This window comes from Capricornis sumatraensis, chromosome 16, assembly GCF_032405125.1.
Source record: "Capricornis sumatraensis isolate serow.1 chromosome 16, serow.2, whole genome shotgun sequence".
Classification (NCBI taxonomy): domain Eukaryota; kingdom Metazoa; phylum Chordata; class Mammalia; order Artiodactyla; family Bovidae; genus Capricornis; species Capricornis sumatraensis.
This window is the reverse complement of record NC_091084.1, coordinates 74752039-74778613: the sequence shown is the minus strand read 5'-3', so window position 1 is coordinate 74778613 and position 26575 is coordinate 74752039. Positions and strand designations below refer to the sequence as shown.

The 26575-nt window shown below is 43.9% G+C and overlaps 1 protein-coding gene across 1 annotated transcript in view; it reads right to left on the bottom strand.

Moving 5' to 3' along the window:
• The window catches only part of EXT2 (exostosin glycosyltransferase 2), a 141688-nt gene that overhangs the window by 60596 nt on the left and 54517 nt on the right, over positions 1-26575 (bottom strand). Inside the window, exon 8 of the mRNA XM_068988369.1 lies at positions 17258-17389. Coding sequence (XP_068844470.1) covers positions 17258-17389 — 132 coding nt within the window. The remainder of the gene's footprint in view (positions 1-17257; positions 17390-26575) is intronic.

Below are 26575 nucleotides of genomic sequence, written 5' to 3'. Positions count from 1 at the left end.
CTGAAGGCTGCTTGCTGCACTGCGTCTTTGCCTCATCCCACCCATTAAAAAATACCTGACCGTTCTGAAAAATAAGGAGAATGCTGATGGCTAAATCTCCCTGACTTGACATTAAACAGACACATGAGAGATGAAAATCGAAGGCTAGAAATCCCTTTCAGTGCTGTAGACACAACTAAGGAAGATAGTTAAATTATCAACTTAGAATTCTTACAATTTATTTACAGTAATGTCCTCACAAATCAGTTTTCTGTATGTTGGTCTTAGAAGGGATCTAACCACATCTGGGTGGACTGGAGTAAACAGGTACTGTAACATCCAAAGAAACTGAGCCACTGAGACTAACTCAGGGTCATAGGAGCAAGCCAGACCTTTTCACTGTTAGCCTCTTTTTCCTCTAGATGTGTTTCAGGTCAGTTCAGCCGCTCAGTTGTATCTGACTCCACGACCCCATGAACTGCAGCACACCAGGCCTCCCTGTCCATCACCAACTCCTAGAGTCCACACAAACCCATGTCCATCGAGTCGGTGATGCCATCCAACCATCTCATCCTCTGTCATTTCCTTCTCCTCCCGCCTTCAGTCTTTCCCAGCATCAGGGTCTTTTCAAATGAGTTAGCTCTTCACATCAGGTGGCCAAAGTATTGGGGTATCAGCTTTAACATCAGTCCTTCCAGTGAACACCCAGGACTGATCTCCTTTAGGATGGACTGGTTGGATCTCCTTGCAGTCCAAGGGACTCTCAAGAGTCTTCTCCAACACCACAGTTCATAAACATTAATTCTTCGGTGCTCATCTTTCTTCACAGTCCAACTCTCACATCCATACATGACCACTGGAAAAACCATAGCCTTGAGCTAGACGGACCTTTGTTTGGAACCAGTCTGTTCTTCCATGTCCAGTTCTAACTGTTGCTTCCTGACCTGCATACAGGTTTCTCAAGAGGCAGGCTAGGTGGTCTGGTATTCCCATCTCTTCAGGATTTTCCACAGTTTATTGTGATCCACACAGTCAAAGGCTTTGGCATAGTCAATAAAGCAGAAACAGATGTTTTTCTGGAACGCTCTTGCTTTTTTGATGATCCAGCAGATGTTGGCAATTTGATCTCTGGTTCCTCTGCCTTTTCTAAAACCAGCTTGAACATCGAGTTGTGTTTAAAAGCTCCTTTGTCTTCAGTGCACTGCAGTTTCACTCTGACTGTCCAGCTTGTGGTTTGCTGGTCTTCCTAGCTCTGACATCTACTATCATTCAACAGCTCTGGAAAACTGTCCGCTATTATTCTTTCAAACACGGGCCTCTTTTCCATTGTCTCTCTCTTCCTCCCGGAACTCTGATTAGACCTATGTTGGACCCTGGCCCTCTGTTCTCCACGTAACTTCAATTCTTTAATGTTTTCTGTCTCTTTGGGCTGCATTCCGAACCACTTCTTTGAATCTAACCATCTGAAGTGTCATTCAGGCTCTATGTCACGCCTAACTCTTTGCAACCCCACAGACTGCAGCATGCCAGGCCTCCCTGATCTTCACTGCCTTCTAGAGCTTGCCCAAGCCTTGCAGCTGTGTTTCTGCTGGTTCTCGTGCATGATACTGCCTTATTTTTTTATGGGGTTTGCCTTATTTCTTATTGTGGGGTTTTTGTTTTGTTTTACAGTGAGCTGCTCATTTAATTATTGAAGAGCTGGACTGAAGATGAACCCCTCCAGAGAGGGTCTGTGTCTACTTCTGCTGGTCCCTATCAACTCAGGGCCACCTTCGAGGAAATTCTCCTCTTAAGGTTTGTTTGGAACTACACCTGTAGTACGAACATGGACCACAAACCATGTGAAGCTGGCTTATGAATGCAGTGCTCAACAGCAGGGTCAATACAGACTTGCTCTTCTTTACCCCTTCACTCAAGAGGCTCTTTTAGCTCCCTGGCTTCACCCAGGAAGCTCCTGATAGATTCTCCAACTTGCTCAGGCCACACACTTTCTCTCCCGCTCCCCTGCTCCCTGCTTCAGACAGTCAACCAGGCTGGGGCTCCACGCCACCGAACTCTGCAAATGTCTGCAGTGAGAGCACCTCCCAGGACACCTGGCTTCACTTGTTTAGGGTCAACAAGTATCTTACTTGTCACCCAGCTTAGCAACAGGCTTTATCATACTTCATTCAATATTTTTGTTGTTCAGTTGGGAAGGTCATTTAGCATACCTAATCCACCAAGAAGCCAGTGACACAAGTCTTTCTATATTTACACTAATAATCTAATTAGGTGCTATTGTGCTTCCTGTTTAATTTCAGGGCCAAGTCTGTGTGCAAGACAAAAACAATTACTGCAACAATACTATAACCTATTGTAACAGATGCAATGATGGACTGAGAATCTCTGCGTCAGACAAGTCACCACACTTCTGCAGACCTCCATTTCCTCGTGTATGAAATATGATGATGGAGAGGCAGGTCTTAAAAATAACAAGACTCCCCTTCCTCATCTGTAAGAATGGTGCTAGCAGAATGCTACTTTGGGGATGCAAGGATTCAACAGCAGATAATACAGAGCAGAGCCTATCTGGGTACAAAACTGTGCCCTCTGCAAATTTCAGTTTTGTTCTCCAGAGTCCCATCCAATTCTGCAATGTATGTTTCCATGTGATAGAACATTACACTAGCAGCCTTATATCAATGCCACTTACAAAATGCTCCCACATGCATTACTTCATTACTATCTCATAATAATCCTGTGAAATAAGTAATAGTTCATTTTATAGGTAAGGATAACAAATTTTAAAGAGACAAGAAAGCACAATGTCAGGTTCCTAAATGGTCTGGAACTCTGGTTGATTCCCAAATGTCCTTTTCAATGGCTTAGATTAGTAATTGGTAATCAGTCACTAACCACTACCCTATTCTTCTGAAACTATTATTGCCCCCTAAACCCAGTCCTACAGATGAGCAAATTGCTGTGAAGAGACATTCGGTAAGTAACCTCAATTTACTGGGATCATCACCAGGAAAGAAGGGATTAAACCTTGCAATTCAAGTATTTCTGAGCTATTGTTAGCTTTCTGAAAGCTTACAGGTTAAACCCATCTGAGTACTGCTCTAAAAATTCCAGTTACTATCGGAGTTTCAGCTACTTAACTTTTTTCTTTATATAGCATTGAAATTCACATTTGGCTCAACGCCTGCCCTTCTTCTATAAAGCCAAACTACTGTCAAGAAGAGCGGGAGGGTTGCTCCTGATTGCTTTTCAGGTAGTAGAGGAAAAAGTTGACATTTTATCCTCTTCTTGCTCGGAAAGGAAGCCAATCCTTTATAAGAACCCTCATCTGACTGTGGCTTCCATCAGTGGGATGGACAGAAGCCAGTTAAATGGCTCAACCTAAGCCGTATTCAAAGAATCTAGATGAGAGAGGGTTTCATGTGCTGCTGCTTTTAATAATTCATGAGTTATATCAGTCTGCAAGTAATAAATTTCACTAAATATATCTGTGGTAAAACGGTTTAAGATACTGTCTAATCAATTAAATGGGTAAATACAATAAAGCAGGAGCAAATTCAACATGTTGATTTTACTGGTTCTTAACTTTGTATGTTAAAAATAACAGTTCAGCTGTTTGATAGTAAAAAACGTGGATTATTCTTAAGACACAGTCTTCAAATTCACCATCCTCATCCCTGGATCCGTTACTTAGTAACTATACCAAAAACACTTAAAAAAAAAAAAAAAACTTCAGTGAAAAAGCTAGTAATATCTCTGATTCAAGCAAACAGGCTGATCTATAATCCCAAGTGTTCAAGAATGCTAACGGCGACTCAAAACACTACTTCTCACGAGAGGTGAAAACAACTTTACAGTTTCATCTGGCTATCCCACACCTGAAATACTCAGTTTGAAAGACAGGCTCCTTCTCTGGCCTGCGCATAAAAATGTTTGCTGGCGGCCCACTGACTGTATTTCAGAGGTCAGCTATGGCATGAAGGAAGACATCACTAGCTTGGTAAACAGACACTCTTGGGAAAGATTAAGTTATAGCTTGTGGCCTCCAAGCTCAAAGTACCTACACAGTTATGACCAAGAAAATCAAAGCTTTTGTACAGTTTTGAGCTGACAGGAGTATTAAGGTCAATACAAAGTGGAAAGAACAACCTCTAAAATGCAATCATTTCTTAACTTCTCCGGAATTCCAATAAGGTGTATGTTTTGTCTACTGTGTTTTAGCTCTGCTTCCTCCTGCGGGGAGGAGGGGGGAGCATGAACCACAGGGCACAAAGGACAGGCAGGGAATCAACAGTGGGCAGGAGCTCAACATATCTGGGGAGGCGAAAAAGACAGCGTCTCTTGCTGGACGACAGACAGAAATGTAGGATAAAATATAACAAAATTTTTTTAAATATTAAGGAAATGGAAAGATGCCAGGAACCCAAATCAATGAGCAAACTGCAAAGAGAGCTGAAGGCACCATGGGGAGGCTGTCACTGGGCCTAGCGGCACAGGGTGTGGACACTCATACCCACGTTGGACGAGGAGTACAGCTTTGGGCACGGGGGCAGAGGGAGCTGCCAGGGGGCCTTACACACCAAGCCTGGACCCTTGAAGGCCTGTACAATCAGCAGAAAGGTGGTCCTGAAAGTCCCTCCTAGAATGTGGACACACAGAAAATCATCCGTCCTTTTCAACCTGAGTTTGGACGGGGGATGCTTCCAACAGAGGCTAGCCCTCGTACTGGTGTGGGGTTTAAATGGACCCTCCCTGTGCAGTATGGAAACCTCTGACCGAGAAATTAATGTTAAAAAGTGATTTATCTCTGCAATACCTCCTGGAACATCTGGAACAAGCCACAAAACAAGAACAAACTCTCTGGAGAAATACCTTCTTACCCCCAGGTGGTGAAGATTTCTATAGAAAACCTCACCAGAGATGAAACTCACATTCCAAAATTACAAAACATATAAGGAAAAAATGCAACAAGAGCAACAGGCAGTAGACACATGACAGGATTAGAACCTACGAGAAATTTTAAAATCGAATTACTGGAGAATATAAGGTGAGTATCTCAAATATTTAAGATACAAAAGAGTGAAGTGAAAGTCTGTATAGGGAAAAAAAGATACTATGAAAAAATATCAGGCAGACAGATCTGAAAAATAATCAGAGCTTCTAGAAATAACTACTGAAATTTTAATCCCAATGGATGGGTAAAAACACATTGGACATGGCTAAAGAAAAGAGCAAAATAGATGAGAGAAAATTTTCCAACATGCAGCACAAAGAGTTAAAAATGTGTAAAACATAAGGGGGGGCGGAAAAACCAAACTTGAGAGACACAACAACAGAATTAAAGAGGTCTAACATGCATTTAACAGGATTCCAAGATCAGTGAGAATGACAGATACATAATATTCAAAGAGAAAATGACTCAGAATATTCCAACACTGATTAAAAGACACAAACCCTCAGGTTAAAGAATAAAAATCACTCTCAAAAGCAGATAGAGAATGGGAATTAGAAATTACCATTTGGCAACCATTATAACAATTGATTCAGACAAGAAATCATTGGTGGATGCTAAACCTAGTAAAAGTTTGAGGAGTAACAGGATATTTACACAGTCTCAAAGTATTTCCTCACAAGACACATTAAAAGAAAGAGGTAACTTCCCACTGGAGAAACCTCTGAGTGAAGTTATCATGACTACCAACGGGACAAATTGACATCATGTGTCCTCCAATGTGATACACCAAGAACCAACATTTCTTTTGTGACATTCCTGCCAAAAATACTTAATCTGAATTTCAATAATTTGAAATGGAATGCATACTTTAATGCAAAAGCATCAGACAAATCCAAATCAAGGGATACCTTCCAAAATAACTGACATGTTCTCTTCAAAAAGACCACTGTCATGCCAGACAAAGAAGGACCTGAGAAACTGTTCTGGTAGAGGCTAAAGAGACATGACAACTGGACACAAGGGCTGCCTGAAATCTTCTTCTGCTGTACTGGACGTTATGGAGATAACTGACAAAAATCTAAGCAAGGTCTGCATGTGTGTGCTCAGCTGCTTCAGCGGTGTCCAACTCTTTGTGACCCTGTGGACTGTAGCTGGCCAGGCTCCTCTGTCCATGGGATTCTCCAGGTAAGAGTACTGGAGTGGGCTGCCATGCCCTCCTCCAGGGGATCTTCCCGACCTAGAGATTGAACCTGCACCCCTTATGTCTCCTGCACTGGCAAGTGGGTTCTTTACCACTAGCGCCACCTGGGAAGCTCAAGATCTATAGGTTAAATAATCATATTGTATCACTTTTTATTTACAAATAATTTGGGTGATTTTATGAGAAAGATCTAGGAGTAAAGGTGCCTCATATCTGTAACTTCCAAATGGTTCAGGAAAAAAAATACATAAATATGAATGCATATGCGTTTGTGTGCTTACACACACACAGAAAAGAATAAAGGAAATGTGGCAAAATATTAGTGTTTGATGAAGGGTGTGCAGAAACTATGCACTGGTTTTGGAAATTTAAGTCTAAAATTATGTCAAAATAAAAAGTTAAAAAATATACATAATTTTAGGTCTGTTTGAGCAAACAAACAAAAGCCAGATAAAGGAACATAAACTGCCTAGCAAACTGTGGAAAGCTAACCCTTCCAAGGATGATGGTTAGCAGACTGAGAAATGGGAAGGCCTAGGTGTCTAGGGAGGAGGGACTCTGAAAACAGGAGTAAGAAAAGTTGGTTCCGAGATCCCTTAAACCTACATGCACAGGCAGGTCCATGCCCTCCCTGTCCTCTCCACCCACTGCATCTTAGCAGGAGGTTTATTCTCTGGAGAAAAAGAACTAGAGAGACCTCACACTCCAGAGACACAAGGCCGGCAGGATGAGGTGCCACACCAAATACGGCAGATCCAGAGATCACCCATCGCATGAAGGATGAGGCCCGGCCTCCTTCCCCATCCTCCTCCCCAAAGACACGCAGCCCAGACTGACTATCCATCCTCGCCTGCTCCCAAGGGCAGAAAGAATATCCTTTGGGTCAGTGAACCAATCCAATAGAAATAACCTAGGAGTACCAACAACGGGGTAAACAGTTGAGTCCCCGTCCATAAACTTCAGCAAAGCCCGAAAGTTGACAAGCCAAACCACGCACACAGAGCTTCCCATCAGTTTTCAGCGGCTCACTCAAATACGAATAGACTGCTGAAAAACATCAGGTATTTGAAGAAAGTTTCCAATATGAAAGACAGAAAAGAAAGACCTGATGATGGAATTCAAAGGAAACAAATAATACAGGGAGCTTAAGACAAATAAAAACAAAACCACAAATATCTTCAGAAAGAGAAAGTACTGTATCCTTAAAACAAGAATAGGAAGCTATAAAAAAAGATTAAGTAGAAGTCAAGTAAAGACTCAGAAATTAAAAGTGAACAAAAATTTTAAAATGAAAAGTTAGAAGATAAAATTGAGAAAATATCTAAGAAATTAAAACAAACAGTCCATTAAGACAGAAAGAAAAGATAAGAAAAGGTAACCCAAGTTCCATCCAGAAAAGAAGAGAGAAAATGGGGCGGGGGGGGGGGACAGGGGAGATATAAAATGTGAAAATTTCCTTATAAAGGGCCCAAATCAGTATCCAGTGAACAAAAAAACACTCATACCAGGGTGTATCATCATTAGTTTCAGAACACAGCATTTTCCAGGAAGATTAAAAGTTTCACACAAAAGGATCAGTAATTAGAATGACATCTCAGGTTTTTGAGATTAAAACAGGAAGATTAGCGGACAATGAAGCAATGCCTTTGAAATTCTGAAGAAAAGCCACCTCGATCAGAATGTTATACTAGCCCAAGCACAGCACTGCACACAGCTATTAATCAAGGTGAAAGAGAATAGACGCATTTTCAGACATGCAAAATGACAGCAAATTTACCCCCCAACAAGTCCCTTTTCTGGAGAAGCTACTGGATTAAAAAAACAAAAAGAAAGAGGATGTTAGAACCTGAAAACAAAGAATCCAACAAAGAAGAGAAAAGAAGAGAATTGCGAGAATCATGGTGAACAGAGAATTGAGGCTGACCTCTGCACAGGAGACCTAGAGAGCAATCAATCCACACTGGAGCTGCAGGTGCAGGCCATGGAAGAGAAGGGTGGGAGGGAGGGAAAGAGAGAGGGAAGGAGGGGGGAAAGCCCATAGTTCACTTGCGCTTGACCATTTCACTCTTTCTTTGGAGAATTTAGTAAAAAGCAGTGATAGGAACACGGAAAACTAAGAGACTGTTTTTGTTTTCTTTTTTTTTAAGGCAGCTATGCATTTACACCCTGGAAAATAAAAAAAAAAGTCATACAAGAAAGGAAACATAACCATGTTTTACTACTTGGTTCCGCTGACACCAACAGTTATATAGTCCTAATAATGCAACAACAAACATTGCTCGAATGAAAAATGACGACACTGCCCCACTGGTAAGATGAGAGGGAAGAGTGCAGAGGAAGAGGCAGGAACAGGAAACGGAGCACTAACTCCACGGAAGTAGGGAGACAATGTCTGTGATAGAGAAATTAAAAAAACAGCACTATCAGCCTTTTATGAGAAGATAGGAAAATAAATATCAGAGGAGAGCTGAGGCAGCTGCCCCTCGGGAACGGGCCTTAATTTTAGTTACAGGCGTTATTTTATAATTTGACTTTTTAAACCACACATGTGTTAAGCCATTCTATTTTTTTCTTAAACATGAAATTAAGAAATATAGCTGAGAGATAAAACAGAACCAAAAATCAAGACTCAAACTCCAGCTGGAGCAATGCGGGAATTTTTCTCCTCTGCAGCTGTAATGACCCTCTCATTAGAAAAATTACACTCAAATATTAACTGATAGGTCTATGTAAACAGTATAGGATATGAGAAATAGAATTCATTACCCCTGATGTTGTGATACCCGACAACCCATTTTCCCAGTAACCTCTGCTACTGAACCTCTTAAACTGACTCGCAGGAGAAAGAAAGTGGGCCCTGAAGCAAGGGGAAAGGGAATCGGATGTGCCAGTGAGTGACAGCTGGTGTGTGAAGGATGGCTTTGCCAAAATACCCAAGGTGTCCTCAATTCATCTGCTGCCAGACCAAGCTCCACGGCCTCCGAGAAACTACTTCACTCGCTGCCCTCCTCTATGGGACATAAGGAAGCAGTCAGGTGTTGACTCATGAATACCAGCATCATAAAAGTGAACTCTACAAAAGCCCGGGTGGGTGGGGAAGGTCTGCATCCAGGGAAACCACGCGCGTGGCTTGACCTCCGCCACCGCTGGAGTCGCCGTGCATGCATGGCTACCCGGTCACACGAGTCTCCCTCTCCAGGAAGGATGCTCTGATTGACAGGACCCCCTCCGCAGCACCCCCTGAGTCTGGCCCTTCCTGTGCCTTACTTACCCTCCCCACCTGGATCTGACCTGCGACTTCGTCTTTCCCACGTTACTATCTGACCATCAGAATTCTTGGCATGGGGCCCCGGGTCAAGCTCCTGGGATCTTCTTGCGTCTCTCGCTCCTCAGACCCAACCCGGCTTTCTTGACTCCATGACCTGAGACCTTCAGGCTTGTTTCCGCAGAAGCAAGTACAGCTATGAGACAATTCAATGGCGAAGGCACCTCAAGGGAAGGCCTGGCACTGGGGGCAGGAAGGCGGGCCTTGTGTGCAATTGTGACCCTGTCAATGTGGCGCCTCTAAAAACAAGAGACTCCAAAACACTTAAACTTACTTAAAATTCAAGCTAAAATTTCTGAATTCCATACATACTTCAGCCATATCTGTCTGGGCAGTGGGAGGAAGAAGGGGAGAAAATAAGCCAAAAAGGCCTCCTGGGAGAGGGGGGTGGGCAGGGGAGGTGTTCAAATTCCAGAGACACATTCCACAACCTGGAAGTTAAAGGGCAGGGAGTGGAGTTAAACAGAATCAGGGTTCTGCTCCATGCATCTGAGCTGGCGCTTCTTCGGCCTGCAGAGTGATTTATAGCTTGTTAGTATTTACAGCTGAGTGATATTTTCAGCGGCTTATACAACCACAACCTCTGTGAATGAGGAGGGCTGCTATCTGGACATCTAAATACTGGTAGCCCTGAGTTCTTCTTGTAGCTGAGACAGATGTGGGCTTAGCCCAGGCTCTGGAAGCTTCTAATCAAGCTCCAGGGGTGCAGAAGAGGCACCGGATGGGGGGAGAGGGAGCGCCTTCTCCAGGCAGTGAGTCAGGACACACACAGTGAACCAATCCCACATCAAAGCACAGCCCCTGGACTAGCTACGTTGACACTACTTGGGAACTTGCTAGAAATGCAAATCCGAGGACCTCACCCAGACCGACACCATCTGAAACTAGGGGTGGAGTGGTAGCAATCTGCGTTTTCACGAGCCTTTCGGGAGCTTCTGACACGTCCTGACGGAACCACTTCCCCAAGAACTAGGGGCAACAGCAGGCTCTGCTGCACCAAGTCCACAGCTCTGACCCTGCCCTTCACGGGTGAGGACTGCCACCCGAGCAAGTGCTCTTCTACAGTCCTGCCGCCTGCTGAGCCTCCCCCCTCTATCTTCAAAACCTGGACCCAGGCTTACAGGATGCCTAGGTGAGTGCATATAATCCGCGTCTGAGGCCTGGCTTGCAGCAAAGCCGCCACACCGGCTAGATTTCATAGGAACAAGTTCTTGCAGTCACCCTTATTCTTATGCTGGGTGCAACAACCCATTGTCAGTCACTTCCCCACTTTTCTCGTCAGTTTGCCAGGTTTTCTGTCAACAGCTACGGGACCCCAGCTGTCCCCTTTTCTGTTGCTCTAGGTCCAGTACAGTCAGTGTTAAAAAAAAAACAACCCGGGTTATCTATACTAGTGTTATCTATGACAACAAATCTGAAAAACTCTGCCAGAAGGAACTAGGTAAATAAAATTTACCTGCTCGGGTAGCTCAAATGGTAAAGACTCCACCTTAAATGCAGGAGACCTGGGTTTGATCCCCGGGTTGAGAAGGTCCCCTGGAGGAGGGCGCGGCAACCCACTCCAGTATTCTCTCCTGGAGAATCCCACGGACAGAGGAGCCTGGCGGGCTGCAGTCCATGGGGTCGCACAGAGACGGACACGACTGAGCGACTGACACTACCAAATCACGTTAGGACACGATGACAAGGTGGAGTATAACCCTTCTAATCATGCTGTACAAAAATAATACGGGAAAATATTCCACTCTACGTGATTTTAGGATTATATTACGTTTATTATTTTTTTTTAATGGTCACCGAGAGGATACGGTTTTGTTGGCACAGGCCAGAAATCCAAACACTCACAGCTCTTGGCCCACTCCATATCTGCACATCCTCATTGCTCCCGGGCTTCAATCTGTGTCCTCCCGACAAGCTCATGTCCCACAGGCGATCAGAGGTAAGCTGAGGGAGGGTGTCCGAAGAGACCCCCCCAGCTACCCAGGCCAGGCCCAGATCCAGGCACCAGGCCCGCCAAGGGGGAGACCAGAAATGGCACACGCCTGAGAAGCAATACAGGCGGGGAGTGTTTGGGGAGATGGTAAAGTTTTGCTGATACTTGCAAAAAAAAAAAAAAAAAAAAGAGGGGGAGAAATGAAAGCCTCAAGAGACCATAAAATGCAGGCATCCTTGACAAGAGGAGCTAAAAAATTTAATGATTAAGAACAAATATGTCATCCCTCACAAAGAAACTTCCATTTGGTGAGAAATTCCTTCCAAAGAGAAGATTTGAGACAAAGGGCCCATCTCTCCAGACTGGACCACTCTGCCACTTTAAAGTTGTGATCCAGAATGACCTACTCAAACGTTTTCACCGTCTGAGAGTGTGGCACGAGGCGGATACTGCAATTGGCCCCCGTTCCGGTTACAAACGAGGAAGGCAGAGCATCTGGTGATACAGGCTCTGGGTTTCTGCACGGCCGGCCACCACCCCTCCATCTTCACCATGCACACACAAGCCTTCTCTTTTTTTTAACATTAAACTCAGGCAGTGGCATCTGGCCAAAAAAGGGCTCTCTGCTCCCAGCCCTCCTCTCCAGCTGAGCAAGCTCAGAGCATGGCTGGAGGCCCTGACTGCAGATCTTTGAAAAAGTCAGGCCAACCCTTGATTTACTGACTGAGATCCACGCCGACTCCCACCTCGGGGTGCCTGATATGGTAAATTTGATGGAATCTAGAGGGGAGACTCCCCTGCAGGCTGGGCTCATAGTAACCACATCGAGGACAGGTTAAGTATTTCTGAAGGGGCGGGGGGGAAGTTAACTACAAATAAATCAACGCTATTCAGGCTTTCTGTCAGTTGCTTTCACTGAAGAAGCAGAAATGTACAACCTACAGCTTTAAATCAGGGCTCTCATCACCTGAGCGCCTAGAATGTGGTAAACACTAAATTCCCCTTAAGAAAGAAAAATAAATAAATAAAGAATATATTTTCCAGTTGCTTATTCAGATCTATGCTTTTTATACTCATCTTCTTTCTCAAATTGAGTCCAGCATTCTGCTTTGTCCTCAATTAAAATATGCCTATTTCAAAACTATGAAACTTCATATACTATTTTCTCCTAGTCTGTATTCTTATGGAAGACAGACACCAGAATCTCAACCATTTATCCTCATACACTTTTCTTGGAGCTTTAGATAAAAGTACAGGAAAGCGCCCACTGTCTCCACATTCTCTAGCTGGGTCATGATTATCCCACCTGTATGAATTCTCCCGCAGAGCAACAGATGTGATCTTCTTTGTCTCAAGCTTGTACCATATGCTCAGAAGAGTGGAAATGTTTCAGCCCGGAGGAGGCTCAATGGCTCCCATAAAACTCTGTAAGCCAGTTAAGACATTCTGTAGGTAGAAGGCCTGGGCTCCTGCTTGTTTACGCAACTTGCCCATTACGTGACCTTGGACGAGTCATCAGGCTCTGTGAGCCTCACCAGGTCTGCTTCAGGGATGAGAGGGAATCTTTCGCTTTTCTTACCTTCCCAGTAACATGAAGGTCAAATAAAATAAAGGCTGTCACATCAGCATGTGAGTGAGCTGTGGATGGTTCACGTCCTGGAAATTCCACCTTCCTCAATCCCTCCTTCCTTATGTATAAAGGGCTTCCTACCTGAATTAAATTGCTCTAGGTATTATAAGGAATACCAAGATAACTCAGAAATTCCCTTCAGAAACTTAAAATTTTACAGGAAATTGTACTTCTATGGATGTTAAATGGCAGGAAAGAAACAGATAATATGCTTTAAGATTTACAAGAAGGAAAGATCACTTTCTGTAAGGGGTCCAGGAAAAAATCTCATGGAGAAAGGGGTACATGGCCAGGGCCTCCGAATAAAATGCCTAAGACCAGAGATGATGGTGAAGAACAGCGTCCAGTGAAAGGAGTAATGGTCACAAGGGCACAGGGAAAGAAAAGCAGAGAGCAAACACAGGAAGGACAGCGCTATGGAGCCAGAAAGCTAGTGCTCCCCAAAAGGGACAGAAGGAAATCAGGCTAGAAAGGAGGCCTGGCGCTGGGCTGTGGAAGGCCCTGCTGCCAGGCCATGTTTGGACTCCAACGCCACCCTGGCCCGCAATGCCCATGCACTCGCACTCCCTATTTGGACAGACAACACCATGCTCCTCACTCTTCCTAAACGCCTTCCCAGTTAGCACGGCCGGTGGTCCCTGGTATCACTCATATTTGGGTGGTGGTTTAGTTGCTAAGTTGTGTCCAACTCTTGGCGACCCTATGGACTACAGTCTGCCAGGATCTTCTGTCCATGGGACGTTCCAGGCAAGAATACTGGACTGGGTTGCAATTTCCCTCTCCAGGGGAACTTCCTGACCCAGGGATCAAACCCAGGTCTCCTGTCTTGCAGGCAGTCTCCAGCACGGCGGGCAGATTCTTTACCAACTGAGCCACCAGGAAAGCCCCATCGCTCACATTTACCCTCCCTGATTCTCACATTTTTCCTCCACTGATTCTCACCTGGGTTCCTGAAACAGTCTCCTCCTGCCTTTGGCCTTGTCCTCCTACAACAGAATCACCCTCCACACTGATGTCAGAATGACCAAAAATGCAATCTCACCACATGACTCCTGTGGAGGTGCTCTGCTGATCTCCCATCACCCACCGGAAACATTCCAGTACCTCCCTTAAGATGCCAGGGGTTTGGCGATCTGGGCCCTCGGAAGGCTCCACCTTCTGCGTCTCCGTCACAAACCCTTCACTCCTGCCACACTGACCCCCTCAAAGTTCCTGAAGCTGCCATGCTCTCTTGTCCCTCTGACCTCTGAATTTGCTGCTCCTTCTGGATGGAACCAGAAACCCCAAAGTTCATCATTCTTGGCCCACCCCCTCCCTGTATCACATCTATCGCTCACTTGCCTGAGTCTTTGTCCTCCAGAGCACCAGAGGTAAGCTGGGGGAGGGGGAAACCTAACTTCCCCCTTTCTCACACAACACCCACCCTTCTCTTTTAACGCTTAACAACATTAAATGATGGTCAGTTAACATTGTTCTGGAAGCAGCAGCCAAGGCAATTAGATAAAAGATAACAAAAGGTTCAAGTGTTAGAGAAAAGAATAATTAGCATTTGTAGGTATCACTGTACATCTAGAAGACACAAGAGAATCAACTGGAAAAAAGTCAAATTACAGAACTCAGTCTGAGTATTACAAGTTTATATATAAAAGCCAACAATGTCTTCATACAAAAGTAATCAGTTAGAAACTAAAATGTCAGAAAGCATGAATTCCTTTATCAGAGTGAAAGAATGATAAAACACCTAAGAAAAATTTTTGCAAGACTTGTAAAGGACCTGTATAAAGAAAGCTTTAAAATTTTACTAGGAAGACAAATCTTGCTTCCAGATAGCAAGACCTACTGCAATGTAAACTTCCCAGTGGCAATGGATTTTTCTCTGCTTTGTTGACTGACATATCTCAAGTACCAAGAACACTGCCTGGAATAAAACAGGCACTCAGGAAATACCCACTGAATGAATACATGCCAAAAACAATCTAAAAATCAGGTGACCATCACAGTTCAAATAGCATTTATATTTGTATTCTGGGAGCAACGGAGAGAGAGATCAACCTTCCAAGTGAGCAAAAATTCAAGTACTCAGGGTTACTGAAGGCATGGAGAACCAGAATAACCAAAATGTTATTGGTGGAACTATAAACTGCTGTATGTAGTCTTTTGAAAGAGCAATTTGTTAGTATCTATCAACACTCAAGTCCATGGGGTTGAAAAGAGTCAGACAGGGCTGAGCGACTGAACTCACTGATTGACTGATCAACATTTAAAGTGTGCTTATTCTTCTAGTCATGTCTCTGCTGTGATTGATTCTACAGATATATTCACACATTTATGTTCAAACACACCTGAAAGGATGGGTGGATGCAATAATATGCATTCCCCCTATTATTGTTGAAAACTGACCTGCCTGTAAGATAGACCTAAGCGATGGGATCACATACAGCGGTCCAACGCACGATCTTAGCCAAAAGGCCGAGACGTGATTCCAGCGGTCCTTAAAACTGAAGTATCCCTATACAGAATGAAATGGAAGTAAGCCCATGATTTAGTTTTAAAGTAAAAAAGGCAAGGTTGAGAATAATATGCATAGTGTGACCCCATCTGTATTCTAAAATTATACAGTACGTCTATACAGGAACAGAAACATTCTGGTAGGTTACCTTTAGCAATGAAGTCAAGGGAAGAGATGGGCAGAAGGAAATCTTCCCTCAAGGAAAACAGAAAGATGTCTGGTACTGTTTCGCTTGCCTTGACCGTTTTACTTCCTCTGGGGCACTCCGTTCAGGAGCACCGCCCGCCCTCGCCCAGGGCTCCCTGGGCATTCCACCCGCAGCTCCACTGCAGGACAACTCTTACAACACCCTTCTTTCCGGGCTTCCCAAGTTAGCGCTGAGCTCCTCAGAGGGCTGGGCCTGGCTTCCTCTTCTGCTTTCTCAGCACCTGGTAGAGGGCTGGCACACAATAACCCCTTAAGAAAGGCGGGAGGAAGAAAGGAGGGAGGGAGGTGGGGAGGGAAAGAGAAGGCTGACCAGATGGCAGCACAGAGCACTGCTAAGAGCGGGTAGAGTCAGGAGACAAGGATGGCTGCCCACAGACAGAAGAGCAACGACTCAGAGGAGAGGAGCCGAGCTCTTTCACGCGGAGGGCTCGGGGTCTCCGAGCCAGACAGCAGGTGTGCCCCAGAGCAGAGACTGTGCCCCCCACAGCTTCAGGTACTTGTCCCTCCCAGGCCACAGGTGCCTCATGACTCCTGCAATTAAGGACGAAGCTCTGAGAGCAGCATCTGCCCACCCCATCCTGCTGCTGGAAGGACCAAGGGGTCTCCCCACCCTGAGCAATCCCTAATGCCTCTCTATCATCTTTGCTGATGATGTCCCCTACCAGGGGCCTGAATGTTAACTGACATCCATGTAAAGCACTTAGTTAGCATAAAGCACAAGAGGGAGTGCTCAAAATATAAGCCATCACTAAACTGCTTAGAGAATCTTTTCAAGAGTTCAGCACCACCATTGCAAAAGCCATCAGGAAGTCTTCCATTTCCAACAAGACCCAGGCCTCCCAATTTATTTCTGCAATAAACAAACACACTGTCTTCCTAAGCACATTCAAAACAAACTGCTGCTTCAGTATTTGTTACTTTTGTCATCATTTAAAAATTAAACTGGTCCCGCATGCGTGTGTGCTAAGTCGCTTCAGGCGTGTCCTACTCTTTCGTTACCCCGGGGCCAGTAGCCCGCCAGGCTCTCTTGTCCACTGGAGTGGGCTGCCATTTTCTGCTCCAGGGGATCTTTCCAATCCATGGGTCGAGCCCGTGCCTCTTACCTCTCCTGCACTGGCAGGTGGATTCTCCACCACTAGTGCCACCGGGGAAGCCCAAACTGGTCCTGTGCTGTGCTTAGTTGCTCAGTCGTGTCCTGCTCTCACGGACTGTACCCCGCCAGGCTCCTCTGTCCACGGGGATTCTCCAGGCCAGAATACGGGAGTGGGCGGCCATGCCCTCTTCCAGGGAATCCTCCCAACCCAGGGACTGAACGTAGGTCTCCCGCACTGCAGGCAGATTCCTTACCATCTGAGCCAACAGGGAAGACCAAAACTGGTCCTACTGGGACCCACATATTCTAGCACACTCTTATATCTTAGAAAGCTCAAACTTAAATCACCTCTACAAATTCAGTACAGGTTCCATCGTCCTGTGAGCTGGCCTGTGCCTGACGCGGCTCACCCCAGCATTTACTCACCACGGCGGGAGGGTCGTTCCAGTCTTCATAGGAGATGGCGGCGTACGGATAGACCCGATCGCTGATGATCTGCAGGGTGGCCAGGGCGATGGCCTCGATTGACTGGAAGTATGCTTCCCAAAACCACCGTGCCTGGGAAGAAAACCACACTGTGTGAGGGAAGAACTAGAGGCTCCATCGCAGGCACCTCTGGGTCGGGGTCATTTCCTTATTCTCAAAGAAGAGCAAGCCCAAGGCAAAAGCCTGCCCACTGTGCAAGGCAACTCCATCAGAGTGGGCTTTCATCCAAGGCAGTCAAAACGGGACATGAGCTCAGGCAACGCACATGGAATTCAATTTAGATATCAAAGAAACGACGTGGGGATGAAATGTCAAGTTTACAGTCTTTATTTTGAATATTACTACTAAAGTGCACATAAAGTACATTCAGCACTCTTATAATTACTATCCAGATATAGAACATTCCAGCACCCCAGGAGAGTCTGCTCTGCTGCACCCCATCAGCATCTCACCTCTCCAAGAGTAATCCCTACTCTGCTTTCTCCTAGCCCACTACGGAATTCCATATTAATGGAACCAAACGGTGTTTACTCTTCTATGTCGGACCTCTTTGGCTGAACACTGTAATATTGAAATTGGATTTCAGTGTCAGGTTATGCTGGCCTCATAAAAGGAGTTGAAAAGTGAGTAGAAAAAGTTCTATTCTTTGAGAAATGTTAGGCGAGTTTGGCATTATTTCTGCCTTGAAAGACTGAGAAGTCATCAAAAAAGCCATCTCAGGTTTTTTGGGGGGTGGGGTGGGGTGAGTAACGATTTTAAATCATGGATTTTCTTTCACAGACATAAGATTCTGCTTATTTTCATGTCAGTATTGTAGGTGGTATTTTTCAACGAATCTGTTCACTTTAATCTGTTAAATGTTTGGACTAAACGTACGTTAATGTCTTTTTAATGCCTATAAAATCTGTAGTAATACTTCTCATTTCATTCCGGATATTGATCATGTGTGTTTTCCCTTCGTACTTGACCAGTCTTACTGATGTTTATCAATTTTATTAATCTTTTCCATTTCATTTTGTTGCTTTTCTTCAGCTCAGCTCAGTCGCTCAGTCATGTCTGACTCTTTGCGACGCCATGGACTATAGCAGGCAGGCCTCCCTGTCCAGCACTGACTCCCGCAGCTTACTCAAACTCATGTCCATTGAGTCGGTGATGCCATCCAACCATGTTGTTCTCTTTAATCCCCTTCTCCTCCTGCCTTCAATCTTTCCCAGCATCAGGGTCTTTTCTAATGAGTTGGCTCTTTATATCAGGTGGACAAAGTATTGGAGTTTCAGCTTTAGTATCAGTCCTTCCAATGAATATTCAGGACTGATTTCCTTTAGAATTGACTGGATTGATCTCCTTGAGAGTCCATAGGACTTTCAAGAGTTTTCTCCAACACCAGAGTTCAAAAGCATCAATTCTTCAGCGCTCAGCTTTCTTCATGGTCCAACTCTCACATCCATACATGATCACTGGAAAAACTGTAGTCTTGCCTAGATGGACCTTTGTTGGCAAAGTAATGTCTCTGCTTTTTAATATGCTGAGTTTGTCACTGCTTTTCTTCCAAGGAGCAAACATCTTTTAATTTCATGGCTGCAGTCACCATCTGCAGTGATTTTGGAGCCCAAGAAAATAAAGTCTGTCACTGTTTCCATTGTTTCCCCATCTATTTGCCATGAAGTGATGGGACCGGATGCCATGATTTTAATTTTTTGAATGCTGAGTTTTAAGCCAGCTTTTTCACTCTCCTCTTTCACCTTCATCAAGAGGCTTTTTAGCTCCTTTTCACTTTCTGCCATAAGGGTGGTATCATCTGCGTATCTGAGGTTATTGATATTTCTCCCGGCCATCTTGATTCCAGCTTGTGCTTCATCCAGCCCAGCGTTTCTCATGATGTACTCTGCATAGAAGTTAAACAAGCAGGGTGACAAAATACAGCCTTGACGGACTCCTTTCCTATTTGGAACCAGTCCATTGTTCCATGTCCGGTTCTAACTATTGCTTCCTGGCCTGCATACAGATTTCTCATGAGGCAGGCAAGGTGGTCTGGTATTCCCATCTCTTTAAGAATTTTCCAGTTTGCTGTGATCCACACAGTCAAAGGCTTAGCATAGTCAATGAAGCAGAAGTAGATGTTTTTCTGGAACTCTCTGCAACAGATGTTGGCAATTTGATTCCTGATTCCTCTGCCTTTTCTAAACACAGTTTGAATATCTGTAAATTCTCGGTTCACATATTGTTCAAGCCCCTCTTGGAGAATTGTGAGCATTGCTTTGCTGGCGTGTGAGCTGAGTGCAATTGTGCGGTATCTTACTTACTTACTTAATTCTTCACCTAACTTTTTTTCTATTTTGTTCCTTTCTGCTTTTATTTTTACTTTCTTTGGTTTTGGGGGACTTTAATCCATACTGCATTTAGATTCTTGAGATTGAAGTTTAGATATTTCAACCTTTCTTCTTTCTTAATACATAAATACAAAGCTAAAAATTTACTTCTATGTACTATTTTAAATGCATCCCACACATTTACATATCATTTTCATTATAATTTAGGTAAAAAAAATTAATTTCCATTGTAATACTTTCTTTGGCCCAAAGGGCATTTATTAATAGACGTATACGGTTTAACTTCCAAACATTTTCAGATTTTATATTTATCTGTTACTGATTTCTACTTTGCACTGTAGTCCGGGAACATACATGTTATTTCAAAACCTTGCAATTTATTTAAACTTGATTTATGGCCTGGCACATTGTTTATTTTTGTCAATGATCTATGTGCACTTTAAAAAGAGTATTTTGCTGCTGATGAGTGTAATGTTTTACAATTGTCAAGCAGAGTAAGTTGATTATTTAGTACAATCTAAATATTCTATACCTTTATTGATTGTTCTCTGCCTGTATGCATGTGTGTATGTGTTTATTTCCAAAATTTTTTCTTTCAAATTTCTGCCCTTAAAGTTTGTCTAAAGATTATCTCTCATAAAAAGATATAAATGGATTTTAATATTTTATCCCATTTAAAAATCTTTGACTTTCAGTTGTACATATAGTCCATTTATACTTAATGTAATTTCTGATACAGTTAAGTGTTTGCTCATTTTATTTGTTCACAGAGGTCCACAGATGTACCTCAGTGCAGCTCTTTGTATTTATCCTACTGAGAACTGTATAGCTTCTCTAATCTGTGACTTTATGTCTCCTGATGCTTTTAGAAAACTCTGTCAGTATTTTTTTAAATGTTGGTTCTATCACACTCTCCTCTTCTACCACTCCAAATACACATGTATGTAAATGTTTTCACCATGTCCGGTATGTCTCTTATTCTCTTTTCTGTATTTTTGCTCTCTGTGCTTCAATCTGTGTATTTTTCTACTAATACTCCTTCTGGTCCAATAATCCTTTTCCTTTTCCAATAATCCTTTATCCTTTGTGTGTGTAAGTCTATAAATTGCTATTAAATCCATGTATTGAACTGTTAATTTCACTTCTTATATTTTTCATTTCCAGAATTCCACTTGGCTAAGAAGATTTTGTATCTTTGTTGAAATCCTCCTCCTTTACTTCTATATTATTGAGTATTGTTAGTTCCTGACTGATAACTCCAATATCTGAATAAACTTTAAGTCTCTTTCTGCCATCTCTTTTTATTCTTCATTTTGGTCATTTGGTTTCAATTTCTAGCTTGCATCTTAATTTATTAGATACCAATATTCTGCATTAAAAATTATGGAGATTCTGGACAATCCAGATTATCTTTCTCTTAAGAATATAACACATTCTGCTGGCAGGCACAGAGAATGCAGTCAGACCACTTTAATCCTGTCAGCTTCAACTTTGGTCAGGACTAACTTTCAGCTTGCCCTTAGTCTGAAGTTGTGGCCTTCTGGGCCTTCAACTAAAGCCTGGGGTGTTTCCCAGGACCCCTCCATCCTGGCAAGCCCTGAACATGGACCTTTGTCTCATTAGCGCTGTATATGGTTGCCGAAATAGCTGCACAGCCCCTTAGGCTCCCAGCTGCCTCTTTCTGCAGGGACTCCAGGAGTCTTGCTCTGATCGCCTGCACCTTAGGAGTTGGCAAAGACCTTAACGGAAGACTGCACACTCATTTTTTGTTTATTTCCCCATGATTCCCTTTCTCTTGAGACTTTTGTCCTTCAAATCCCAGATACTCTGGGAACCCCCTAACCCCAACCTGTCAGCCCTCTGGGGCTGCTGTTTCCAGTGAAGACTTCATACCAGGGACTGTGAATTAGAAGTCCTTGGCGGATGGTGTCAGAGTGAACAGGCAGCTCCTCTCAGGGTGCTCCTGTCTCTCAGGAATTGTCCCTCAAGTCCTGGCTGCTCTCTGAACAGTTGTTTCATCTATTATAATGAGCTTCTGTACTTCTTTTTCTTTTATTGACAGGAGGGTTACTCCCAAACCAGCCACTCTGTCAGAGTCTTCTGAAAGAAGACAGTTTCTTATCCAAGCAGAGTTTAAACTCAATTCCTAAGGAAAGCAGGATGCTGATGCCGATGACCTCTCCAGCTTCATTCAGCCTACGATCCCACTCAAAATCAGAGGCTGTTTGCATTTATGCAAGGGGGCCGAACATATCCAAGTTTAGCATGAGAAACTGGAAGCATAACCAAAATAGGGAGAGGAAAAAAAGACACTTTCTAGTCTAGACTTACTGACTTTGGGTCGGTTTCCTGGACAAGTCCTCTATTAGTTAAAGCCTTGGATAACTTCTGAGTAATATGGCAACTATTGTTTCCACTAACAATAAGGAGAAGGCAAAGCATCACAATGAGAATTTCTCCTATTCAGAGAAAATCAGAAACAGATTTAGCTTCCAGGGCCATCTGACTTAAGCCGTCCTGCGGTTTGCCATCTGGGTACAGCCAGGGGGGCCTCTTGGCTGCCTGCTGCTACTTCGTAGATACACTCCACTCACTCCAGTCTCCTTCCTGCTCAGCCACGCTGCTGCTTCCCCTCCCATCGTCCAGCCAAAGCATCTACAGTTCATGAGGCCTAAGAGAACCTACCTTTTCTGTGAAACCTTTACTAAGCACCCCCAACATCAACAATCTTCCCTTACTAAGACATCCCACCCCATTCACAGCCTTTACCTTACAGCTTAGTTCTCTGATACACCGTTCTAACACTGCTTTACAGGCATTTCAGATGACCACTTTTCTCTCTCCAGCTACACTGTGAATTTCTTGGCTGTGGAAACTGGCATTTTTTCTTTCTCATTAGTATCCTTACAAATGTTAGAAAGTTTTGCCTGCTGCAAAGCACTACTGTACCCATGATCTCATTTGCTCTTTATAACCAAGTCTGTCAACTTTTGGGGGTGGGGTGGCAGATACAAATTTCATTTTATATGTGAGAAACTGAGCTATTAAGTGGCAAAGTCACCAATCCAACCCGTGAATCCTAACTCTAAAGTCAGACTTTTTATCTCATTCTAGAATATGAAGAGTACCAGCACAGAGTAAGGAAATGGTCCTCTACCAAGGCACCAAGATGCATGAGCCCACACACAAACACAGCTTAAATATTTACCTCCTTTTCTACCCAAATGGGTTCATCGTCATTTTTTATTTTAATTTCAAATCACACCACACTCAAACTCAAGCATTCCAAAGCTTTGTGTTCACATTTAATCACAGTGGAGACAGCAGCGTTTGGGATTTACATGAAACAATGACTGGGAACAAATCCACCTAGAATACCAGCCAGAGGCACAAGTGTAGGACAGAGACTCTGATTTAAGATGTCTCAAATCATCTCGTCCTGTCCACCAAATTGCAGTTCTCTTGGAAAGGAAGCAAGCCTTGCCAATAATCACAGCTGAAGTGTCTTGGCCTGTGGATAAGTGAACTTCACAGGCTTAATTATTTCTGCAGGACCTCTTTAACACCTTGCAGCATTTAGAAGGCATAATTTACAGCGCCCCCAGGACTCAGCCTAGGCCACTTTTCAGCAGAGAGGAAGGAATTTTCAGCTCTGTTGCAATACACGAAAGCACCACCATTCCCATCCAGTGAGCTAAATGCAAACACTCATTTTGTTTTGAGGTTTTTTCCCCCATCAATATGGGCCACACTTATCTCTACCTGAAAACTTGAAATGAGGGATTCTTCCACAAACATGCGGATTCCCCACATGCTCTACTCTATGCATCTACACAGCTGAAAGCTAAGTCATATATGAAAAGGTCATACAACAACCTCCAACAAAGCATTTAACTTTTCCTCATGAAACCTATATCACAGTAATTTTGTAAAAGCAGATTTCAAAGCATGGGAACTAAAGGTCCTATGACACTTTCAAACATTAGAATCATGAAGCAAAAGGCAAGGATTGGGCCAACTTAAAACTATCTCAAGCAAATACAAACTTCAAACTAAAACTGCTACCGTGGTTTAATTTCTTTGATTTTCAGTAACATAAAGCCAACAGGACTAGCAATAACAAGTATTTAAAGGAAGCAAGCACAATATGGGAGAAAGAGTCATGGTGATGAGTGTCCTGCATGATTTTAAGCAGCTTGCTGCTGCTGCGAAGTTGCTTCGGTCGTGTCCGACTCTTAGCAACCCCATGGACTGCAGCCTACCAGGCTCTTCCGTCCAGGGGATTTTCCAGGCAAGAGTACTGGAGTGGGGTGCCATTGCCTTCTCCATTAAGCAGCTTCAGTTCAGTTCAGTTCAGTTGCTCAGTCATGTCCGACTCTTTGCAACCCCATGAATCACAGCATGCCAGGCCTCCCTGTCCATCACCAACTCCGGGAGTTCACTCAGACTCACATCCATCGAGTCAGTGATGCCATCCAGCCATCTCATCCTTGGTCGTCCCCTTCTCCTCCTGCCCCCAATCCCTCCAGCATCAGAGTCTTTTCCAACGAGTCAACCCTTCACATGAGGTGGCCAAAGTACTGGAGTTTCAGCTTTAGCATCATTCCTTCCAAAGAAATGCCAGCGCTGATCTCCTTCACAATGGACTGGTTGGATCTCCTTGCACTCCAAAGTACTCTCAAGAGTCTTCTCCAACATCACAGTTCAAAAGCATCAATTCTTGGGCACTCAGCTTTCTTCACAGTCCAACTCTCACATCCATACATGACCACAGGAAAAACCATAGCCTTGACTAGATGGACCTTTGTTGGCAAAGTAATGTCTCTGCTTTTGAATATGCTATCTAGGTTGGTCATAACTTTTCTTCCAAGGAGTAAGCATCTTTTGATTTCATGGCTGCAGTCACTATCTGCAGGAATTTTGGAGCCCCAAAACATAAAGTCTGATGCTGTTTTCACTGTTTCTCCATCTATTTCCCATGAAGTGTTGGGACCAGATGCCATGATCTTCGTTTTCTGAATGTTGAGCTTTAAGCCAACTTTTTCACTCTCCTCTTTCACTTTCATCAAGAGGCTCTTTAGTTCCTCTTCACTTTCTGCCATAAGGGTGGTGTCATCTGCATATCTGAGGTTATTGATATTTCTCCCAGCAATCTTGATTCCAGCTTGTGCTTCCTCCAGCCCAGCGTTTCTCATGATGGACTCTGCATATAAGTTAAATAAGCAGGGTGACAATATACAGCCTTGACGTACTCCTTTTCCTATTTGGAACCAGTCTGTTGTTCCATGTCCAGTTCTAACTGTTGCTTCCTGACCTGCATATAGGTTTCTCAAGAGGCAGGTCAGGGGGGTCTGGTATTCCCATCTCTTTCAGAATTTTCCACAGTTTATTGTGATCCCCACAGTCAAAGGCTTTGGCATAGTCAATAAAGCAGAAATAGAAGGCTCGATAAAGGACAGAAATGGTATGGACCTAACAGAAGCAGAAGATTTTAAGAAGAGGTGGCAAGAATACACAGAACTGTACAAAAAAGATCTTCATGATCAAGATAATTACGATGGTGTGATCACTCACCTAGAGCCAGACATCCTGGAATGTGAAGTCAAGTGGGCCTTAGAAAGCATCACTACGAACAAACGTAGTGGAGGTGATGGAATTCCAGTTGAGCTATTTCAAATCCTGAAAGATGATGCTGTGAAAGTGCTGCACTCAATATCCCAGCGAATTTGGAAAAATCAGCAGTGGCCACAGGACTGGAAAAGGTCAGTTTTCATTCCAATCCCAAAGAAAGCCAATGCCAAAGAATGCTCAAACTACCGCACAATTGCACTCATCTCACACTCTAGTAGAGTAATGCTCAAAATTCTCCAAGCCAGGCTTCAGCAATACATGAACCATGAACTTCCTGATGTTCAAGCTGGTTTTAGAAAAGGCAGAGGAACCAGAGATCAAATTGCCAACATCCGCTGGATCATTGGAAAAAGCAAGAGAGTTAAGCAGCTTAACCCTCTCTATTTTTTGAATCTATGTGATGGACACCACACCACCTTTCTCTTGGAGCTGCAGGTTCTGTGAGATGAGGTTTGTAAAGCTCCTTGCCCCGTGCAGAGCAGATAATCAGAACATCTCCTCCACACCTGCACCCATCCTGCCCCTCGAGGTCACTTACAGTATATACTACATTCCGTGCGATTTGGGGGCGGGGAGGGAGATGGGGAAGGGGAGAGACAGAAGGGATTCTAAGGTTACACTCCATTCATTTCAATTCTTGAAGCCAGGGAAAGAATCCAACTGGTCAGACAAGGGAGGTAGGTATAATAAAAATAAATACAAGGATGACAGACCTTAATACTGAAAAATATCTCACCCACTAACATGTCTCTTCTACCTGAGTCTCTAAGCTTCCAAGGCAGAGGCCAGCCCTTCTCTGCAGACCGTGAGAGTAGGGGCACATCTGGTTTTGCTCATCACTGGTCTTGCAGCCCCTAGCACAGCACCTGTCAAGGAGTGGACAGTCCAATGTTTGTTGAAAGAACAAATCCATCTCCCTCATAGGCACCACACACATCTCACGGAACCCTCCAGATCTTCTAAGCACCAGCCCATGACCTTAAAGGAGGAAAACCGTCATTTCATAAAAAGGATCACCTCTTGCATGCAGAATTTTAAAAGGGAAAAGATGGTGGGGGGAAGGGAGTGGACTTGAGGGGAAAAAAAAAGGAAAACTTGTTTCTAGGTGAAATGGCAAGGCGGAAATGGGATCATGGGTGTCCCTTATATTGTGTGTGTATAGACCACGAGAGAATCAGTAGTTAGAACTATGCCTTGCAAGTCTGACCTGGAACTGTCCAGGATATCTAACCATGAAGAAATTACACAGAACCACCCCAGGACCCCAAAGTAGTCCAAGGGTGACTGCATCCCAAGC